The 25,198-nt window shown below is 27.9% G+C and overlaps 2 protein-coding genes across 2 annotated transcripts in view; one reads left to right on the top strand and one right to left on the bottom strand.

The window, feature by feature from the left end:
• Positions 1-9,732, bottom strand: part of LOC136989972 (serine/threonine-protein kinase mTOR-like) — a 136,275-nt gene extending 126,543 nt beyond the window's left edge. The window contains 2 exon segments of the mRNA XM_067288283.1: positions 4,074-4,338; positions 9,707-9,732. Coding sequence (XP_067144384.1) covers positions 4,074-4,293 — 220 coding nt within the window. The 5' untranslated portion in view covers positions 4,294-4,338; positions 9,707-9,732.
• Positions 9,733-9,999: 267 nt separating this feature from the next.
• Positions 10,000-25,198, top strand: mRpL47 (mitochondrial ribosomal protein L47). The gene is made up of 6 exons (XM_067288282.1): positions 10,000-10,138; positions 14,104-14,228; positions 14,340-14,400; positions 16,511-16,607; positions 22,182-22,312; positions 24,640-25,198. The coding sequence occupies exons 1-6, from the start codon at positions 10,074-10,076 to the stop codon at positions 24,971-24,973; spliced, it is 813 nt and encodes a 270-aa protein (XP_067144383.1). The 5' UTR covers positions 10,000-10,073; the 3' UTR covers positions 24,974-25,198.

Genomic DNA, 25,198 nt, shown 5'->3' with positions numbered 1-25,198 from the left:
TTATCTCAACAAGATGTACTGGTACCTGCAAATGGGTCAATTACTCAAATTAATCAAAACAAACATTTTCAATCCCATTCAGAGGTCTGCCTCAGGTATATTATTATGTTAGAAAACATATACATTATAAAATTAATTAAAAGAACTGAGTTCTAATGGCAGAACTATAACAGCTTATTTTAAATTTACAACATTCGAAAATGAACAACTTACATATTTCAAAATTTGATGTATTAAAATATTATAGTTCTGCCATTAGAACTCAGTTCTTTTAATTAATTTTATAATTTTTAAGGCAGACCTCTGAATGGGATCAAAAACATTGCTGGAAAAGTAGAAGGTGTAGAATTATTGATATTTTGGCAAAATTTCCTTCTTTGTTTCTGTTAAGAATTTATTTGGTAGGTGATGAGCAGATTTGAGCTAATCAGTAATGAAAGAATTCATCTTGGTTAGTTGCTTGAACTTAAACTCTCTGGGTTTGTTCATAGAGAGCAACAAAGACGAAAATGAGTCGTTCTCCTTTGGAAGCTTAGTTGCAACTCTCCTTGTTTCTCCATTGGACACAAATTTCTCAGAGATCATCCTCTTGGATACCCCCACAAACCTTACTGGTCAATATTCAATTTATTTGTTGGTTCTATTGGATCTTTGAACCACAAAAGTTTAAGTCATCCAAAGGTCAACTCCTCTTCCCCAGAAAGTTTCCTCTCACTTATCTCTCTGATTACATTTATTGTTCCAACATGATTAATAGAGTCCAATTACAAACATATTTATTTTAAAATATATATTGCAAAAATACAAATAATAAAAGACTTATATAAATAGAAATATTGAAGTTTTCCTTGTTGTCTATTTCGTCATCACAAAAAATATGATCATATTGGCAGAGTCAACCTTTCCTTTCAGGCTACTTTCCTGCCTACAGCTATGCAAACAAGGTAAAAGTTCCATAATTTCAGATATTTTCCATAAAATTTCATATGGTAAATATTTTGTGCTGGATTTTTTAAAAACATATTTATGTTTTTATGGTTCATAGTTCCATCTGAAGTGATATAACTATTTTTTTTAATAAGCAACTTTGTATTTGATTCTTGAATACTTTGTGGGTTAAGTCATTAAATTCCTGATTACCTGATCCACTAAAATTCCTGGGTGTTGTGTTGGAAGCTAACTCAACTATAATTCAACTATTTAAAACTTTTAATTTGTTAAAAATATTTCTCATTTTTACATTAATTATTTTAATTTCTTATAGTTTAAAATATTTTGATTTTGTATTACCCTTTTCCTAAGGATAAATAACCTAAAAGGAATAAAGTAAAATATTAAAAATATATAATAAAATAATTATATCTTTCATATTTGCCAAACTAAAAAGGTAATAAGTTTATATTAATATATATTATTGGGTTGTTCAGAAAGTAATTTTGTTTTTTAATTACTAGAGGAATTAGATGTATTTTTACCAGCCAATTTTATTTTAAACCACATTTTCATTATATACTTCGACAGCTGACATTTTAAGTCTTATTTGTAGAAAATTTTGTTTGATTCTGTACAATTGTTTTTTTTCGGTGACCCATCAAATATGGAAAATCGAAAGCATCATTTTTGGCATATTTTGCTTTTTTATAACCAAAAAATCAAAATGCTGTTCAAACAAGAAAAAAATTGTGGTACATGTTTGGAGAAGATGTGTTGAGAGAAAGACAGTGCCAAAACTGGTTTACAAAATTGCGTTCTGGCAATTTTAATATCGAAGATACATCACATTCTGGATGGCCATTTGAAATCCAATAAAAACAAAATAAAGGTACCGATTGAAGCAATCTGCTGTATAACAACACGTGAAATCACTAAAAGATTAAATCTGTTAAATTGAAACATTTATTATTACTTAAAACGAATTGGTTTTGTTTCAAAGCTCGATATATGGGTTCCACATGTTATTAAAGAGAGATGCTCTCTATAGTGGGATTTTAAAAAAATTTGTTTTTGAGCTTTTACCAGACAATTAAACAATTGATTCCAAAGTGTACTGCCATCGAGTAAACAAATTGAGTAATATCATCAAACAGAAAAGGTCAGAATTGATCAACAAACAAAGTGTAGTGTTTTACCATAATGCCAAATTTCACACAAGTTTGGTAACTCGTCAGAAACTGTTATAGCTTAGATGGGATGTGTTATCACACCAACCATATTCGCCAGATTGGGCACACTCAGATTATTACTTGTTCCAGTCTATACAAATTATTTTTAACTGTAAGACATTTACTTGAAATGACAATGTCAAAAATCAGTTGGATTAGTTTTTTGTAAACAACAATAAAAATTTTTATGAATATGAAATCATGCTACCACCAGAAACGATGACAACAGGTATTTGACCAAAATGGTCAATATATAATTCAATAAAATATTTATTTATTATAAGAATATTGCATTTATTTGTCTATGGAAAAAACGAAATTACTTTCCGAACAACCCATTATATATATATATACACACATATATAGGTATTCCTTGTACAACATGGCACTTCTACAACATGGTTTTGCTCTAACAGTTTGAGAGTTGGAAATATCCCCTATAAAACACAGTTTTCAATCTTGCACTAACACAGTTTCAGAAATCTTCTGTACACAATTTCAAAACTTTTAAGTGCAAACTCCTTTATTCAATATTTTTTTCATTCAAGTAAGCAATGTACTGTACATTATTTCAAATTTGTCCATAGATTTTAGAATATTGAAATTTTCAATTTCTTTTGGGTTTTTCATCAAGTTTAATAAAAACTGATAGTACAAGTTTTTTCCTTCCTTGTCATAGCTTTCCTATCAACCAGGTGTCATTGTCATTGCTTTCAGACTTTAGTCTTTAAGACTGTCACTGTGTTTTGTTTTTATCAATTAATCTTCATATTTAGTAAAGTTTATTTAAACATTCTTAGGTAAGTGTTATTAAGCTTTTTTTAACTGTAGGTAAATAATCATTTGTAAAAATTGTGACAAACAAAATACAGTGGGTATCTTGGTACTCGAACTGTTCCCAACTCGAACGATTCGGTATTCAAACACAAATTCTGGAAAAAATCACTTGGTCCTTGATTGAACAAATGCAACCCACTAGAACACATTTTAGATTAATAAAATATTTTTATTTTGTCATACCTAAAAAATTTTTATGACAAAAATAAAAAAAAACATTGCTAATATTTCTGAAGATCAACAAAAAACCTCAGATGATGATGTTACTTTGTAAAAAGAAAATGCCCTCATTTGAATAAAATGAACATTAATGCATAATATAGTACTTTTAATTGTGATTGTTAGTTAATTATTGATTGCTTTAATAAACATTTTTCTCTTAGTTATGAAAAAAACTAGTATACTTTTGCTAACTGTTGGAATGTAACCCTATGTTTTGCATAACACAGCACTTTTTTCAAACATAAATAGTGTTATATGAGGGATACAAATTTTTATGTATGAATGTATGTGTATATATCTATATATATATATATATAAACATACAAATTTTTAGTATATATATTATATAGGTAAACTATAAATATGTATATGTATACTAAAAATTTGTATGTTTATGTACAGTATATATCATTATATAGGTAAACTATAAAGGTTTTAATATATATATACCTAAATATATATATATTAATATAAACTTATTACCTTTTTAATTTTGCAAATATCAAATATTTAATATAGTTTACATATACATTTTTAGTATTAATGTATATTTAATGTATGTGTGTATGTATGTATATACACACATACATTAATACTAAAAATTTATTCATATTATAATTTGTAATATACATATTACAAATTATGATATGAATAAATTTTTTTTGACTAATAGTTTTGTATTATTTTACATAAAACTGTTTTAATTATTTTTTTCAATAAAGTAAAATGTAAAATTATTATTATATATCAAAATCTTAATAGGTTTAAAACTATATATGGATAATGGATGATTAAGTGTATTGTTAAGCAATAATGACTTAATTTAAATTTGCTATTAAAAGCTAAGATTACCTATTGCTAATATTCCTCCCTTTTTTTCACTTATATCAGAACTAGAGACCATCTCAAATATATGATGATTAAAATCATCCATAAAAGATGTGACATCTTCTACAGACATTTCTCTTAATTCAGTTGTAACATAATGATGTAAATCTCGTGCTGTCTTTGAACGTAGTTCCTCACTACGACTTTTCAGACCAATAACAAAATGCATCATGTGTGAAGTCATTTTGAAATAATTTTGAAAGAATGTTTTCTTCAGGAATATTAATACCTAAAAAAAAAAAGTTTATTATAATCAGTATTAAAGTAATTTTAAAATTTACAAATTGATTATTTTAATATAAATAAGTAATGTATATAACTTGATTATACAAAGAAAATAATTACTAATAGATAATAAACAAATTAAAAAACCTAAAAAAATTAACTTAGTAAATTTACATTTTTAATTTCATTCACATTAGTAATGGAAAAATTCTCATTACGTATTTAATCAATTAATTATTTATTAAGTTGCAAGTTCAAAATCTCAGTCATTTCTTTACAAATTTTTCTAAAAAGTTAAACTGATTAAAATTTGATTACTCTATCAAATTTTTCTAAAACTTTTAGACAATCAAATTATTACTATTCAATGTCATCAAACAGTTCTTAATTTCATAAATATTAATAAATATGTACTTTATTTGGAGCTGAACCAAAACACAATTTCTAAAAATATTAAAATTCTAACAAAATATTCTAAACATGACAATATAAATAAACTATTAGTAAGAAAATACCAATCTCATAGCAACTTAATAGTAAACAATCAAATATGCAACAAACTTATCTCAAAAATGAATGCACCTTTTCTAACTACATTTTACTCATCTATCATCAATCATCTTTACAAAGAAATCTCTAATGACAATGATCTGTTAACATTACTCAAGAAGTCAAGGCTATACAATCTCAAACACAATTATGTAATAATGTTCATTAGTATTTGTATGTGTTGGACTATCATTAGAATGTTTGCAACATCTTGCTAAGTATTAGAATGACATTGAACATAACAAACAATCCACACAAATAATAAAACAATGGATAAAGAGACAATTAAATGATCTTTAATATTAAACACATTCTGCTGTAATTCATGTTGTTCACTGGTTCCCATTATAATGGAATCTATGTTAGTAAGTTAAGCCGTTATGATGCCATTATGATGAAAGTTACATTTCCATTATGATGTCAGAGTACAACAAAAATAAGGATGTATTTTGAGTCCAGTCAAACTCAACTTTTACTGCAATGGCAAGCAGAAGAATTAAATAGTGACCAATGCAAAAGCATCATTTACATTAGCATTAAAATAAATCTATTCTTTACTCAAAATCTCCAAAAGTAATTAAAACTATTTGTTCATGTTATTACATATTTTTGTTGTCATCACTTTTGAGATATTGAAGAAAACAAAATATAGTAAAACCTCTAATCTTGAATCTTTCTTTAAGTCAAACTGTAGCCTTAAGTCCCTCCTTAAGTTGAACCTTATTATTGGTTCTGGCAAACACTCTGTATAACATAATGTGTTTCTCTATATAATGGATCTCATTTATTGTAAGGTCAGTAACTGTTATCAGGTATAACAACACAGGCTTGTTGTCCCTCAAGTTGAACTCATCAGATGCTGAACAACCTAAGTTTATTAAGTTCTGTGAAATTTTTTGGCACACTGCTTGGTAAAATAGCTTTAATACAGCTAGATAAGTATGACAAAGACATCAGAACTGCCAATTTAGCAAAAAAATGGGCTAAATCTAGTTTTCCTGTAGTATTGTCAAGCAGTCAAGCAGCTTAAAAGTCATGTTCTCTACCTGGTGGAAATATTAACAGTTTTTTTTTTTATAACAGCAGGCAAGAGATACCATGGTAAAGTTTATTTTAGTATTCTGTTTTTTAATTTCCATTACAGGATACTGATTTTCTCATAACTTCATATTTCTATTTAGATATTTATTTATAATATTTAGAGCCTATTTCTTTGTTCATGGCAGCCATCTTAAATTTTGTATCTTCAGCACTTTATAAACTTGCATAATTTTTTACAGTAATAAAGGTCTATTTGCTAATCACCTAAATTTTCCAGTAGCTAATTCATGTAATGTATTATGCAAAATTTGATTTTTGAATAAATTCAGTGTAACATAGAGATAATTTTGTGATATACCTAAATTTGTAACATTTATTTAAATCATTATTACAACCTCTTGTAGTGTTCTAATAATGATTCAAATAAATACCATGGACTTAAATACATTGCAGAATTGCATCCTTTATTCTACTGCTTTCTATTTTGTATGAAAATTTTTCTATTTTTCATATACTCCACATTTAGAATTCTCCATAACTCAAACTAGCCATTTTTTGCTACCTTCAAATTCAAAATTTAGAGGTTTTACTGTTATGTACTGTTATGTACTACTCATGTAAATATTTTTACAGTAACTTTATAAAATATTTAAAAACATAATTATGCCAGTTTTCAGAAATGAATATATACAAATGAATTAAAAGTGCATGTGAGAGAGAGAGAGAAAGAAATTATTTGGTCTACAGTTATCAAAAATATATATTATTACATACAGAAACAATATTTTTTTGATGAGTAAATTGTGGACCAAAGAAAAAACAATTAACAGTTAGCAGATTAAAGATTATTTTATTGTAAAATTTAAATTCTTTAATTATTTAATATTGCATGAACAAATTTTTGCAAAGTACTTATTTATCAATACAAAAATAAATAATGATAAATCATTGGCAAATATTCATTAGCCAGAAAAATATTTTTAATGAAAAATAAATAAATATAAATTTTAGTTTATTTATTCTATCCATTTACTTTGTTGAAACTTAAAGACTGATGCTAGATTAGTTGAAAGAAGTTCATCAAAGTAATCTAACATCAGTCTTTAAAAACATCTGATTTTTTTTAAAGGATGAGTATGTTTTATGATACACATGGATAATTATTAATAATAATTTGTCAATGAAAGTAAAAAAACTACAGAAGTAAATTAAAGATAATTTCTATTACGCTGATTCAATATATCAAAAAATAGCAAAATGGCTTGTAAAACTGATGATCAATTGAGGAAAAAACCAAAAAGATCATTAGAAATTGAAGTTTTAGATATTAACAATATATAAAATGAGAAAATTTTACAATCATAGAACAACTGATTTACTTAGATCATCATCAAAAGTATAACATTTACAATGACAACAAATAATTCAGAACAACATTATAAATAATCAGAACAGTATAAGAATAATTCTTATTTCAAGAAGTTATTTTCAAAACTGAATAAATAATAATTGCTAAATGTATTAGAATAAATTCACTATTAAATTTTAATAAGATAAAACTTTTGTATAAAACAAAAAAGTTGGAGAAATAAGTTAACAAAGTTAGAAAAAATATTAAAAATGTGTCTGAGTGACATAAAACCAATCATATACACCTAGCCCTCTTTATGCATGGTGGATATGTTCCAAAAAATGCCATATAAAACAAAAATCATGTAAAAAAGTACAGTACATGCATCTTGTAGAAAGATGCTTGATAGGAGCCATAACTTCAATGGTACTGTATGTTAAAATAAGTCATTAACACGAGAAACACAAACTTTTTTATTCTACCATCATTTATCATTAACATTATTTCTACTTAAATATAATAAACACAACATAGCATAGGAAACAAAATCAACTTACAGTATTTTCTGATGTACTGTACTGTACATACATTACTGTACTGTGCTTAAAAAAGATAAACTAACTGTTAATTTAGAAACATGTCATTTTAAAATTAGTATTTCAACAAAAAGAGTAACTTTTTTAAATAACACAATTTTAACAAAAAATTAAATTTAAAAATTTTCAAATAATCTGTTTTTCCCAGGTAAAAAATTAACAGTATAAAAAGAGGATTTATTTTCTTTTGCCAACCACATTATTTCAAAATCGTGTAAAAATAGACCGAGTGAAAAAAAGATAGGCATATTTACAATATCTACAGAAAAAATAAGTAATTGCTGAAAATGTTAATATGGATCTGTTAAATACAAATTTCCGAAATTGAAATTTTAAATCCAATTAAAACTGTTTTTTTTTTTTTTTTTTTAGAAAAAAAGCAATTTTAGGTTATTTAATCTTCAACAAGAGAAAAAGAATAAATCTTTCTCTCTCTTCTTGACTCCTGATGATGAATGTGCAACCTAAAGCATTAAAAACAATTAAAGTTTATTAATGCCATTAGATACTGCTTGCAAATTTTATCTGGTAAGAATTATTTGGCATGAGAAAATAATTATTTCTTTCATAGCCTAAAGCATTTGAGTTTTCTAAAATGTTTCAATTAAACTTATTCTTGAACATTCTCAACAAAAAAATCCTATCCTTTTCAAAGTTAACTAAGCATGGACAATGAAAACATATTATTTTATTTCATTTGTTTCACCCTAGGTAAGAGCTTGTAGAATTTATGAAGTTACATATGATTAATAATTTACATGAAAACTGGTTCATTGCAAGCATATTTTTAAAAACTACATCTCCAAATATCCAGAGATTTCAGCTTATTCATTTAGGACTGCAAAATTGCAGTTATGAATGAAGAGTATCAACCCCCCACAAATTTTGGTAAAATTTCATGAGGCTATCCTTGCAAAGGGTCATACTTAAGGTGCAACCATGCAGATGCAAGCGAGTGAATTTTCCAAGCGAGCAAGAATATGTGGCAAGAAGAGGCAATGATGTTTCACACTCTCTGTTTCTCGTTCTTGTCTGCGTGGTCGTAAAAAATAAAAACGAGAAATAGAGCGTAAAATGTCATCACCTTTTCTTGCCACATTTTCTCGCTCGCTCGCATCTGCATAGTTGCAACCTTATAGGTATGGTTTCTTGGTCATTTTGCTCCTATAGACATGCTCTACATCTCTGTTAAGGTCCCAATAGTGTCATTGACATCTGAAAGTTTGACCCCCATAAGGTCCCCAGGTTAAATTTATCTATGGTAGTCAAAATGGTGGCTCGTCTCTGATTCCAACAAACAGAAGAAAGAAAACAGTGAGGACGCACGTTCTAACCTAACCTAACCTAACCAATTCTAATAATTTGCTTGGTAATTTATTAGAATAGGTTAGGTTAGGTTAGGTTAGAACATGCATCCCCACTGTTTTCTTTCTTCTGTTTGCTGGAATTAGAGACTAGCCATTTTGACTACCATAGGTAAATTTAACCGGTCCCCATAACCTCTGAGCAAAGCAATTGTGCTTTGTTCAGAGCTGCATCTGTACCATCAAACAGCAAAACAAACCCCGAGTATCGGTTTAAATCAGAATTGAAAACTTATCTAAAACTACATTTAAGTGGATGTTATCAGTAAAATGTTTACTATTTGTCCAATAGGTGAACAACTGATCTTCACAGTGTAATTTTACTATCATGGTACTGTACGTATTTAATGAATGGTTAAGTAATAAAAAAATGGCTTTTAAGTAGCCTTATATCGTATGTAAATTCATTATATTAAATATGCTGCAAAGACATTAGGTTATTATCATTTATTAATAAAAACACGGACTTACAAACAACACTCTTCGCACTTCTCCATTTCTCAAGCAGACCAAACGATGTAAAATGTAAGCAACGCCATCTGTAATAAAATTATCGTTGAAAATTATCGTATATTTATTATTATTATTTTATTTATTAGTTATTTTAGTAATTATTTTCAGTCAATAAAAATAAAAAACAAATTAAAATAAAATTTAAAATTCATCTATAAGGTTAAAAAATTTATCTGTAGAATTTTTCCCGTTAGATGGCGTAAAAGTCATTAAACAATCGTTCACGTGGTTTCAGTGTGTTTGTTGATGGTCTCAGCTTTAAAATATTTTGGATTGTGCTTGTGTATATTATTTTATAATTTAAAAGCTTATTTAATTTGTGAAGATGAATGCTAGAACTTTATGTACTCTTTACAAATTCACAAGTAAAATTAGACTTGCGAATATTGGGTAATGAAGATATTAATTTGTTTCAGTTATATTGAACATTTTTTATTAACTTATAAAGTAGATTTCTTTGTAATTCAGTGTAATTAATATTTGCTAAAATTAGGAAAATTTAGAAAGTTGAGTAGGGTTAAATATAAAGGTATGGTTACTTTGACGTTTTGCTTTTATGGGTATGCTCTACAGCTCGGTTAAGGTCCCAACAGTATCATTCACATTTGAAATCTTACCATTATTTAAATAAAAACTATATTTTATAAGATACATATGATGAAAACAAATTGAAAATACAGGATATATAGTAAAACATTTCGAGTTAGTGCAGTTTGATGTAGCAGCTATCTATAAGTCCCAGGGCACAGTATATAAGGTTTTCCATATACAGGTGTACCTCGAGTTACGTCGTTTGTCAAAAAAGTATATGGAAAAATAAAAATGAAGTTTAAGTCATTTTATTTGACTTTACATCCTTCTGCCACAAATATTGAAGTCGTAATATCACTAGAAAAGCGTTAAAAGCACATAAAATCATATTAAAATATGTACATTTACAGTAAATGTTAATATAATCATCATAAATTCTAGAGAACGAAACATGAAAACATTGTGTTTCTGTGTTGTCATCTTATTTAGCGGTCTTTAAGAGATAGTACACATTAGGCATTGGGTGTTGCATTAAATGCGTGTTAGCAGCGTACACACTGTGCGTTTAGCTCAGCGTTTGACGACCGTTAGTAGGGCGTGTGCACAGGCTCAGTTTGGAAATGGACGTGGAAGTGATTGCTTGTGTGGGGCTCCTCTATCGTCGCTATAAAAGACGACGGCAGAGGCAAATAGAATTTTGGGTGCACCCAATATTACAAGATAGACTGACACATGGAATGTTTGTGACATATCCAAAACTAAGACAATATGAGCCCAAGTTTTTTAATTATTTTAGAATGTCTATAAAATCATTTGGTGACTTACTCCATATTATAAAAGTGGATATTACTGGTAAATCAACAATTTTAAGAGACTCGATTTCTCCAGAAGAAAAACTCATTATAACATTAACATGCGTCCACTCTACCCAAAAGCATGTGATCAAATGTACAACAAAATGGCAGCGCGTGTATCTCAAAGCACGTAGCTGACACCTGCGCAATGCACGTTCTAACCAAAATCTGTCAACGTGCATTTGGCCAGAAGCGCGTGTGTATACCTATGTGGACCTCTTGGTTTTTTAAAATGTGCGTTACCAAAGTGCATGCTTCAAAACACCTAATGTGTACTATCTCTAAGTGCTCATTATTGGCATTTTCCACAGTAGTTCCAATATCTACCATGTGGCGTCGTTGTCAGTGCCACTCGATATTGGTAAATTTAACATAAATTAGTTTATTTTCTACTATCGCAAAATAATTTTAATACCTGTATTTGTTTTTTAACCATAAAAAATCATCTTATTTTATAATGTCTTAGAGAAACCACATTCACAAATAAAGAGTCCGCGATGAACTGTAAACATCACCAAATTGTAAACATGTACATTTACAAGTATGTACAGTGCAAGTATTCATAAATTTAGATTACTTTTTTTCTGTACTATATTAAAAACTAAAATTTATTTGTTTGTAAGCTTAAAATAGATTCTTATTAAACATATATTATTAAAAATGCATTTATAAATAAAATACAGAACTGGGAATGGTAATTTGTGGTTTAGTCTAGTGACAAGTAAATTCGACTTATGTCGCCTCTCCTGGAACCAATTACCAATGTAAGGTGAGGTATACCTGTAATACAGTCTTGTTAAGTCAAAGTTGATACTTTTAAGATGTCAATTTTCTTGTGTACCCTCTACCATTTGATAGATCTACATTCTTCATTTTCTCTTGTATTTTATGTGAATACAGATGGTTAACATAAACAAACACTATGGCTTTATGCCAAACACAATACTATGCCATTAAAACCTTCAGTGGCATGTGGTGACATTTGATTATAGGGAAGCTGTGCCGGCCTTGGATAGAATCATTGGAAGTGTTATACGATATTATGGAGTGTAGCACCCATGAGCTAAATCGTGTGAGGTTGATGCTCTGTAAAGCAAATGCCCATAATCTGCTGCTTTACACGATTCAAATATTTTCTCCGTGGAAGCTGTCTCATATTCGACAATACAGCGCTTTCATTGGGAATATGCGTATACGAATTTATATTTGAATATACAATAGCAATCTTGTCATTTTTTCACATGTAGTATAGAAATTTGTAATAAGATACATAATGTGGTTATAATAAAATATTAATTTTAATTAATTTTTGAATCCATGTATTTGTTTTCCATTTATGTGAACATTTCTTATTGCATCTCTGAGAGATGCCTTCTGACAACAAAAGATATCAAGATACATTTTCTTGGTAATCATCTGGTCTAGAATAAATTTCTGGTGAATAATACCCGGGGTGTTAACATAATTTTTCCTTTGCTCCTGTCTACAAGGTATTTCTTCATCTAGATATGTTGATTTCCATTTAGATGTTTGTGGATTGTATGAGAAACACCATGTCTCATCTCCTTTGACTAGATTATTTTAAAAACTTTTGTCTATCAGCTATTGCAATTAGGTCTCCTGATACTGTCACTTGCTATTTTTTTCTTTTCTTCTGAAGACAAAATTCTTAGAACCATGTATTGACAAACATGCTGTATGTTCAAATGATTTATTAGAACATTGTGCCATTCTTTTAACTTCTGATGCTTTTTCTTTGACAGTTTTATATCTGTTACTGTGAACAACATTTCAAACACATGCAATGCTTTTGTAAGTTGTCAAGGTTATGAGCACCCACTACATGGATCATTTCAACAATAACATGATCCCAACACATCCTTCTTGTTAGATCAGCTGTGTTGCATTACCTTATTTTATCAATTCAATTTGAGATGATCAAGCTGTATTGAAAGATCATATTGGAGCTTGTATTATAAGTATTGGGATCTGCTTTGAATAGGTTTTTATTAGGTATACAACAACACTAAAGAGATAATCATGGAACTTGTATTATTGAAGTATTGTTTTAAGTCACAGTAAACTTGTAACAATGTTTTGATGGTTTGTGTACAAGTTCAAACTGTATCAAGTTCAATTGCAGCTCGTGTAATGAGAGGGTGTTGTCACAGGAGGACATATAGTATACAACCCAAATAGAATTGTTTTGATTTTGTATAATGTTTTGATTGGTGCTGGTTTGATAAAAATACTAATTTTAACTTAAAATTAATCAAAACCAGCATGGAAAAGCAAAATTGAAAAAGTATTGTGATGCAAATATACAAGCTACAGTAAATGACTGATAGTTCCACTTATTTGTTGTTTGCAGATATCTATAGTCATAACATATAGGGTAGATGTACCAGTTCTGGCCAGAAAACAAAGTTAACTTAAAAATATAATCACAAATGAAACAAACTTTTATTGTTAATTGTGTGAACAGTTAACTTAACTGTTCACACAATTAACAATAAAAGTTTGTTTCATTGGACAGATTTGAATATGTGGTGATTATATTTTTAAGTTAAATTTGTTTTCTGGTCAAAACTGGTACATCTACCCTAGATATCTGCAAATAACAAATCTATAGATATTTATTGCCATAGGATTTATATATTATTAGATGTATTTTATAGTATTTTGAGAAGATATATATTACTGAATCTTCACAAAGCTGGTCCTGCTTTCTAATTCTTTTGAAGATTAATGACCTGAAGCAGATCCTAATTGGATTGAAAATGTTTGTCTCAACATATTTATTTTAAATATATTTTTGTGCTGGTGTTTTTGAAGGTTTTGTGGAGTTATTTAATTAAAGATATATATTATTAACTCAAAAAAATTTTGTCTTGAAACAATTAGTTGTTCTGACTATTATTTAATAAACTTTTATTTTGATAAATATTTAATTAATATATTTTTTAACAGTGACTTGAGAAAACCATTAATATTACAACAAATGTCAAAATCTTTATTTACTACTACTAAATTAAATGATTTAATGGAATTTTTTGATGACCAGAAAAATTGGGGAGAACAAGAAGTAAAATCTGGTAAGTGTAGAAAGAAACAATTTTGAATTATTGCATAAGTCTTCATCTCTCAAAGATAATCCATTCAAAATTCAAAGTTTGCTATTTCAAATAAATATTATTATTTTATAGGTCGATCATGGCACAAAGATGAACTGAGAATTAAAAGTAATTCTGATCTTCATAAACTTTGGTAATTTTAATATTTTGATAATATATTAATTTTTTAATTTTCTTTTTACATGTCTTATGTATAACAAAAAAGATTAATATTTATAAAATTTATAATTTATTTATGTTTTATATTATTTAATTATAAAAAAATAATGTAATACTTTAAACCAGATCTAAAATTCCTACAAGAAAAAATTATATTGCTGTATTAAAGAGAATATACTGTAAATTAAAATTGTCATTGACATAAAAGTATAAATCTAAACAATTCATTAAATAACTTTGTTTAACTTCAGCTGATCTCAGGAAATTCTTTTATTGCCATTTGATTGTATTTGTACAAATGATTTATAAGTATCTGTAAATTTTACACTCCATCAGTTTTTTAATTGTCAATTAAGAAACATTTTTGATAGTTTTAAACTCAAAATTGTTAAAATCTAGCTTAAATTTTCCCTCAAATTTTGTATTGTTTTTTTTTTTCTTTCACTTTAGTTTCTCATATACAAGTTGTGTGTACTTTCTTTTTCATTACTGTAGCATTATAGTTTAGTATCCTGCACTTGAAAGAGTATTGTAGAGCTGGATTAGTTGTTACTATATTACTATGCTTGGTCTCTGAGTAATGAAACAACTCTTTTATACTATGGGAGACAGGCATTAAAAGCTAATCCAGAAAAATGTAATAGCTTATATCATAAGATTTAACACTCTTAACCCTTAATCTCTCCAAAAATTCTATCAGTATTTTTTATAATCAATTGCTTGTTTCTGAAAATCACTTTTTATCAAGTTCAAATTGTTAAAACAAACTGGATAACTCATTTCAAGCACTAACCTTTCACTCCAGCACTGAATATTTTCCTTTTTACTAGTTTGATTTGGAAAGCCTGAAAAAAGGTTAACAAACTCAAAAATATTAGAAAAAAGGAAACAATTCAATGCTGTAGTGAAAGGTTAGTTGTTTGAATTCTCTTTTCATCTATATAATATTTTCTCCTTCAATACTGTTTCTATTTATTTACTCATACTTCATGCTTGCATCAAGTCTGTCAATATGTATTTTTATCTCAGTAGTTTTTATTATTTGTACTCAACAAGCATGTTATTTTGCTTATTTTTATTTCTGTTATTAACAAATAATAATATATAACTACATTTTATTTATAATATGTATGTATATTTACATTGAAGTTATCTCTCTAATTTTTATCCACTTTCATCATTCCATTGATTATCCTCCTCAGGAATATTATTCATTTTTTTTTCAATCTTCAAATTTTGAAATGATCACTATACAACACACTTGATATTAAGTAATTTGGTATTAGAGGTAGACATTAGGTGTCATCTCTTTATCAAAATTAATAATTATAAATAATTTATTATTAAATTATTATTACCATATATTTTCACAGATAAGACGAGGTATAAATTTTTGTCAAAGTTTTATAGTTTTAGCATATATCTGTCCTATAAGATGACCCCCAAACTATCAACGGCCTATGAATTTAGTTTAGATCGGCGATCGTCATCTGGATAATAATACTGTATAGCATATACGGAATTATGTCCTATTCGTAATTTTTCGAATAAACAAATTTTATTTTCTGCCTTGCTGTTGTTGAAAGCATTTGCATTGATTGGGACATTCAGGTAATGATCTTGACTATTCACAAAAATGTTCTATGGGCTACGACATACGCTACTCTCTACTAGTAAATAATTACGGTTTGTCCGTTTTTTTATAATGGTTTTAATTTATATAAATTTCAATGTAATTTTTTTGTATCTGTCCTATAAGACGACCTTGGATTTTGGGGGCCTCTTTTTATGATTCAACTATTGTCTTATCTGCGGAAATATACAGTATTCTTATATTGAGCTTAGTGATGTTTATATATACAAAACATTCCTTATTTAAAATGTATAAAACATTACTCTCTATCATTATTCTTAATTGTTTCTGGTCAGTCTTAATTCTTCTACATCTCATTTAAAAGAAATTAAAATTTGAATATTTTAAAAAACACTGAGATTAAGATTAAAAACAGATTATAATTTTGATATTTATGATGATAAACTGAATTATTAGATCTGCAATCTAAAATATTTGTATTTTTACTTAGGTATATTCTTTTAAAAGAAAGAAATATGTTATTGACAATGCAACAGGCTGCAAAGACTGAATGTGAATTATTTCCTAGTCCAGAAAGAATAGATAAAGTAATATTAGTATTTTTTATTTAATTTCATATACTATAAATGATTTTTAATATTTGAAATATTAAAATTAATTAACAATAAATTTAAAAGTAACTAAGCCAGAAATAAGTTCAATAAACAAATAGCACACCTTTAAGTGCTTTTTCAGCACAGTTTTTTTTTCTACAAACATTTTAGGCTTTATTTTTAAGCCTTCTTCAGATCTGTCAAGAATGCAAAACTTTGATTCTCAAATCAGAATGCAACCTGAAGAAGATTTTTAAAGAAAGCTGAAAACATTTGTCAAAAAGAAAAAACTATACTAAAAAAGTGCTTAGAGATGCATTACAGTAAAGCATCGATTTAACAGACTAATTTACATGACAGGGTGTTCATTAAAACCAAAAAATCTTTTCAATTAAAAAAAGTAAATTTTTTTCCAAATGCACATGTTAAAATATTAACAAATTAATTAGTTTATCTGTTTTCACTTATGTAATTTCACTTAGTTTAATTTCACAATATGTATTATTGCTTATGTATTCACTGTAGTTCTGAGACTGTAATAAACAAGTACAGTCAAACCTGTTTTTATGCGCTCTTTTTATGTGCGATTTTTTTAATGCGAATTTTTAATTTGTGCGGTATAGTTGGCGACTAGTCTCGTGCGATTCGTCATGTCTTACGTTGACTTATTATAGCTAAATAAACTTATTATAGCATAAATGTACTTATTATAGTAATATTATTGCATGAATATGCGAAAAATGAAATAATTTACTTTTTAAGTCAACAAAACACCACCTGGACAAAAATATGTAAAACAGACGATAGACCAGACGATGCAGTCAAGTGCTGACATCTGTTGTCAATAAATTCTATTTCGTACGGTTTTGAGTTATTTTCTATGTGAGACTTTTTTTATGCGGTCCCTGTTGACCGCATAAAAAAAAATATTTTTTTAATTGTGTTGCGAAAACTATTATTTACAGCCATTTGTGAAGTTTCGTGAGATTTTTTTTATGCGGTCCCTATCCCCTGCATAAAAACAGGTTTGACTGTATATGATCTAAATCAAAACAAATAAACATTTTTTGGAAAATACATTTTAATTGTATTTAACTAAACAAATATGTTGTTTTTATAGTTGTTGTTTTGCCAATACAGATAGGTATTTACTTTGTACTAATAAATAAAAATAAATGAAATGCTAAACAAATAAATAATATTCTTAAAAAGAAAACAAAATTTAAATTTGATAAAAACAGAAAAAATTTCCTATTTATGTTTAGATGATGATATATCAAGACACTGCTGTTGTTGCATGAAGTTAAGAGTGATGGACTCTTGGATTTGAAAAAGAAAGATAACCTGTTGATATAATTACATATAAAAAGCATATTAAAATTAATAAGATGTAATTTTCACATATATACAGAGTGGAAATTTTGTCTGTTAAATTCAAAGTCCATTAAATTGAGGTTTTACTGTATTTGTTTATAAATAGTTATTATTTCAATGTATTTAAATTGCAAAATGTTATTGATATTGAAATGTTTTTCTGAATTAAAAATTTTATTTTAAATGTTTTTAAATTATTATCCATTACCAGAGTATTGACTGAAATTTGAATGTTTCTATAGAAAATTAAACTTGCTAATCATATGTTCTGCATTTATGATAGTTGACAAGATACAATTCAATACTTATCTCTCTTTTACCATTAATAGGAGGAGACAAATCCTACAAATTAGCACAAAATGGCTGAATTTATATAAGATTAAAGTTTATACAAACCTCAAGGAATGCTCAAAGGCTCACTGTAAAATTTGATACATTTCTGTTACTAAATTACCAGATGATCTTTTTATCACAAGATTTAAAACTGAGAAGGAAACATCTGTTTCTTTCTGTTTCTGTTTCTTATCTTATCTTATCTGTTTCTGTTAGAAAAACTTTATGGACAGGTAGATAGTGTAACATAGTTACAAACTACAATAATTTATCCTATGATCCATCCCATATTATCAGGATATCATCAATACATTGTAGATATAAAAGCACAAACTTGGGGTTAGGGGATCCATAAAAATCTTTTTTTTCAAGTGTTTCATAATTGTTTCTGCTAACACTACTGATAGAACATTCATAGACACCCCTTGTTTTTGGAAGTAGATATGAGCATTAAATTAAAAATAGATAGATGATTAATTGCAAGAACTCTCTTATTATGATCTCTTGCTTAATGCTAATACAGTTATATAACATTAAAACATTGGCCAAAATAACTGCTTTAAAAATTGGAACAGATGGCTATAATGATACATGAATCTTAATCTACTCAATTTATTTCTAGTTTTCAAGAATTTTATACTTGACTCTCAGCCAAATTCCCAGTGTAGTAGGAATAGAAAATTCCTACATTTAAATGATGTAAAACTAAAAATAAATTAGCCAGTCAAAGCAAATAAATGTTGTGAGTGCATTATTATTATTATTTTATAAATGGTAGCCTCATTTCATCAGCAGTTCCATTGTTTTTGTGAAGATATTTACTAATGTTTTTGTCATAAAGTATAATTTTCTGTAATAAATCCTAAAAATAAATCAATAAATTAACCAATCAGAATAAAGTTAGATTGTGTTATTATTTTGCAAATGGCAACATTCTGAATTGGTTGAAGATGAATAAGTGACAACAACATGGTTCAATCCAGACACTCTGGTTCTCAGTCAGCTAAAGATATGGGCAATTTAAAGAAACAAAACATCAAAGAAAGTATTTTTAATTCCTTGGTGATATGTTTATTGACTTTCAAAGAAAAGATGACATCATAACAGAATTCTTTAAGCTTCCATAAGGAATGAATGTATTGTACTGGTACTTGTGTTGTTTGCATTGCTGTATCATATTTATTTGTTGTATTTCTAATATTAAAGCAACATGCCATTCAATATTAAAATACAAACTTTTTAAATGTATAATCAAACACTTTTTAAAATTATAAATACAGTAAATTCCCTTATAACACGCTCCCGTAAAAACTTGCGACTAGTACTCATACAGCGCAATAAACAGTTCCCTATAATACGTAAGCTAAATTTAACATTTTCACATAGTTTCTGATTTTTTGTTTAGAAAAGCAAATGTATACACTTACCTGTTGTTTATATGTGAACAGTGAAGCTGACAGTTTAAACAAGTAGCGGTTTATAAAAAAAATAATAATACATACTCATTTAAAGATATAAGAAAAAAATAATTTTATTCAACTTAAAATAAAATTATGCACTTCACTGTTTAACATTTATTCACTATCGGAAGTATCAACAAATAAGTTCCAATGATGCCGTTTTGTTAATATTGGTTGTACAGTACAGATTTATCGCTTAAATAGTCCATAATTTCTTCTTGATTGTTATAGTTATTTAAAAACAGTTTGTTCTCCAGATCATTTTTAGATTGAAAATATGGGGATAGACAATCATTCAATTTTCTTTTAAATTCCATAAATTACTCTATTGACGGATCAATTTTCATAAAATGTGTTTCTAACGTTTTGGCTATTTGTAACCCTTTATTTATATCTTCTAAACTCAAAGGTTGCTTTGTTGCATTAAAAGTCTGGACTGAATTTTCCTCCTCATTACTAGAATGAGAACAATTTGCTAATTCTATTAATTCGATTTCATCAATATCTTTATTGTAATTAATTAATTTGGTGATATTTGTCTCATTTGTATCAACAAAACCCTCTCCATCGATATTTTGTCCAGCAGTTATAACATGATTTACATCTGTTTCTGATGGAGTTGGAGAATTTGCTGTAATAATGACATCTGGCCATAATTTTTCTCAACAGGCATTGAGGGTCAAAGATTTCAGTTCTTTAAGAGACATGTTTATTATTTCTATGCAATTTAGTATTGAAAATTCTTTCCAAATTTGCATAACCGCTGCATTCGAATTACAATCAATTTTTTAAAAATCATTTCAAATGTACAACGTAAATAAAAAGTTTTAAATGTTTGGTCCAGTTGTTGATGAATCGATGTTGTGTTGGATGGCAAGCAAACCACTTTAACATTAGGATGGTTTAAATTTATAGGATGGCCTGGCATGATATCCACCAGTAACAAAATTTTAAAACTAATATTTTTTCGTTGTAAATAATTTCCTATCTCCGATACAAAACAGTTATAAAACCAATTTCGAAACATTTCGCATATAATCCATGCTTTTTTATTGGCTTGCCAGCGAACAGGAAACATTGATTTTTTTATGTTTTTCATTACACATGCATTTAATGTATGATTAATTAACATCAGCTTAATTACATATTCTCCGGCTGCATTAGAACACGAAACCAAAGCTATTCTGTCTTTTGACGCCTTGAAACCAGAAGCAGAAGTCTCATTTTTCGCAATATATGTCTTGCCAGGCATTTTTTTCCAATACAGTGCAAATTCATCAACGTTATAGATTTGTTCTGCTATATAGTTGCCCTCCTCTACAATTTTGGAAAAAAATTCGGAAAATCTTTGAGCTGCTTCTGTTGATGCACTTTCTCCAACAATTCTCACATTACGCAAAGAAACTCTCTTGAATTTGTCAAACCATCCTGTGCTGGCTTTAAATTCAGGTTTATGTAATTCATTAGATGAAATGCTCTTGGAATCTTTTAAATGTTGGTAAACCTTGAGTGCCTTCTGTTTTATGGCAACAATATTTAAAGATATATTTCTTGAGTAACAGTCATTAATCCATATCATTAAACACTTTTCCATCTTAGGCACTAACATGTTTTTTATTTGAGCAACTTTCTTCAAATCTAATAAAGATGTACTAGACAATATGGCTCATATTTTGCTTTCATTTTGTCTTATTGTTCGAACTGTTGACTCTCGTAAATTCAATTCTTTAGCCAATGGTTGCCACTTTTGCACCAGATTTCAATTTATCCAAAATTGTAATTTTGTCGTCCAGAGCTATATGTTTTCTTCTCAACTTCTCAGGTATTTTATTTATTTCAGTAGGCATGGCTAAAATATATGTTTTTCTTAAAAAATATTATTATAATGCATACAATATTTTTTTTTATAATTAAGTTACCTGTATTCTGTTTTGACTTACCTTTATTAAAAGAAACTTTATTTGAAACAAATTAGTTATGTATATGTTTGCAATGAAATAATATTTCAAACTGAATCACATCTCATTTGCATATTGCAACAACCGTTACAATTTACAGACTCCTGAATTTGCATAAATTGATCTGTCCCGTATAACACGATTTCCTACAACGTGGAACGTATCCCCCGCATTATACGGGAGTCTACTATATAATGTATTAATATAGTAATTTAATACAGTCACAAACTTCTTAAAAATAATATCATTTTAATTTAGTTAATATTTATTTGTTTATGACTTTATTTAAGAACTCATTTTAAAATTTATATATTTAAATTTTTCTGGGATATATTTTATTTCAATTAAATATTATGATAAAAATATTTTACTAAAATCATAAAATTACTTATTATTAAAAATTATTTACTAATTTTACTTATATAGAGCAATTTATCTTTTAGGTAGAAGAAAGCATGGAGAATCTTGAGGAAGTAATTAGAGAACGTAATAGAGCATACTATGAATTAGAAACTGGAGAAAATGGTGAAAGACCATGGGAAATGAGAAGAGATGAAATAGGTCGAGAGTACAGGTACAGAAAATTTTTCATTTAAATATAACTATTAATATAAAATCATCTAATTGGATGGCCTCACCATTAATTGTGACTAAAGGGTTGGCACCAGATCAGCGATGCCTACGTCAGGACTGACACCACTGTGTTTTAGAGAACAGAGAAATCGTGATGACGATTATGTTTCATTTCATGCATCGAGCAGTTGTGGTTGGATTTGGGATGTAGGATGTCTGAGACAGTGCATCTGAAAGAATGCACTTGACTACAGATTTATGCTAACAAATACCCATTTATTTATTTATATTTAGTTATAGATACATATGTCATGAATAGTGCATAGCATTTCTGTTATAGCTTTATATAGCATAACAACATTGATAAGGCTTTATGTAACATAACATATTTAATGGATTTTCTATATGGCAAAAAAAAGAAGTACTATTGAAATGGGACCCTAGTCATGAGAGAGAGAGTTTGCATTTCTGTGCGTATAAATACTTTGATAAACTTGATTGATGAGTCAAAATTGAGGGCAGACTATCATAGATCACTTGCACAGGTGAAGAAATTCAAGTTTGTTGGATCGGGCCGAATAGGCTTCCTTGCTGGTATAGTTTGAACTTCCAGTACAAAACAGCTACGGTCTGGCAAACGGCAGTGGTGAACATGATCAGCGATGGGGAAGCACACTCGAATATCCTTTCTCAAGGAGGTGGATTGGCAAACTCCTGTGTCGGCCGAACTCTCCGTGTCATTATCAGACATTTCCTTTTTTTGGGGGTCCTCCCCTTTCTTCTCCTGCTCATTTTTGGCAATGTTGATTTCTCTGTCCAGTAGTGATTTTTTGTTGTTAGGTTCCTGGTGACACATTCAATGTGCCACCTGGGAAAGGAAGTGACTCCAGTGAAAGATACAATCATATCTTCTGACAATTAAATTATTTTTTTGTTGGGAAAATTTTACCACAATTTAACTTTTGAAATATTTTAATTATTTTTTTCATCCAAAAATCTTTTGTCAAATCCTGGCTCTCACATAATATTTGTATGGTCTTTACTATACAAGGAAACTCATCTTTTGTTCAGTGAGATATAAGAATAATGCAGTTCTCTGTTCAAACATGAACTTCAAATATTGTTTAGTAAGATGAAAAAATGCACCAATTTCTAATGTTAAACACTTACATAGGTACTATATGTAATATTAAGATAGTAAAAAAGAGAGAATAAAGAGATAATGAAATATTTTATATCTTCACTATTTATGATCTCTGCCATAAACAATAAAGTAATCACACTATGTTCCTTCATACAAGCATAAAAATGAAAACTTAATTATGCTGTAGTTAATTACTACTTTGAATGTAAATTTCATTGCAAAAAATTGGTATAGATATACAAATCCGTACATTTTTTTAATTAGGAAATTGCAAATAATTAAAATCCTTTACAACATCCAGCTTTAATCTTCATGTTCCCACCGTCGATCTACCCGGGGTATGGATAGCATTGTATCGATGTTTAAACAACAAAATGCGCCTAACATCGTATCGCCATCTCAGTGTCAATTTCACGCATGCGCCGCTCACACCGTAGATTTAAGAATTCAAACATGTCAAAAACTATTTGCACATTCTTAATGGAATTACCGGACACCTGTTTTGAATTTAAAAATTCTGTTCTTGGAACATTCTGCACATTCGTTTCATTAAAATCATTCTTTTCACTTGAGGACAATGATTATAAATTCGTCGAAAGTGCTTGTGTTAATACTAAAGGAACTATTTTAATGCTGAACTCAGCGAATTTTCTTCCAGAAGCTATATAAACCTTGGTGTGAGTTTTTAAGTTTATTTTAACTTTAATCTTGTCTGATATCTGGTAAATACTAAATTGATTAGATTTATTAAAAATATAAAATATTTTTATTCTACAATGAAATACTCATATATATATATATATATATGAGTATTTCATTGGCTACATGTGGTAGTTTTTGATGCTTTATATATAAGCATCAAAAAATGCCACATGTAGCCAATCGGAATCAGAATTTCATCTACTATGACAATCTATATTTTGCCAATAACATTGCACTCCAGCAAACCAGAAGTACCTCCATTATTTGTCTCTGTCTTTGAAGATATAATCAACAATTTCAAGTACTTACAGCACATTTTGAATTGAAAGTTTGTTGTAATCTGAATATATTTTAATAGTAGTAATATCTGGGAAACCCAGGATAAATAATTTGTTTTTAAAATAATGTATAAATTCAGAAATTATTTATAAATTATTCTTTATTTAAAATGAAAACCAACTAAAATATTTGTCTTTCTATAGATATGATTACTCAGAACATGTTTTACCTGAATCAATGAAAGATTCCGAAGAAGCTAAATATATCAAGTCTATGTTGGATAACATTGTACCAGAATCGTTTAGTAATCAACAATCTGTTACTAATGCAGAATATCATGACTTTGATAAAGATGTAGAAAGTTTTCAGTATCAATTACGAGAAAAAGAGAAGAAACAAAAAATATACAAAATTAGGAAAATGAAACGACAAATAAGAAAGCTTTGGCAAGAATTTCCTGATATGGATGAAGAGGCACTCAAAGAAAAATTTCCAGAAATTGATTTAGAAAGATTAAAGAGAGAAACTGAAAAATGAAATTAAAAGTTCTCAATTACTTAATTTTATGTTACATGGTATTTAAGAAATGAAGAATTTTAGAAAAGTATTAATTTTTTTTAAATCTATGAAAATTAAATTGAAAATTTTTTTTCAACAATTTGTTCATTTTGTAAGTGTAGTAATTACATTTGATATTAACAATATCAAGCAATCTGTAATTAACTATTAAGAAAAAAAAATCAGAAAGAAACTAGAAAATAA

Source organism: Centruroides vittatus, unplaced genomic scaffold (assembly GCF_030686945.1).
Source record: "Centruroides vittatus isolate TY-2023 unplaced genomic scaffold, ASM3068694v2 scaffold_861, whole genome shotgun sequence".
Taxonomy (NCBI): Eukaryota; Metazoa; Arthropoda; class Arachnida; order Scorpiones; family Buthidae; genus Centruroides; species Centruroides vittatus.
Note: the sequence above shows the minus strand (reverse complement) of the source record. Positions and strands in the feature narration are given on the sequence as shown.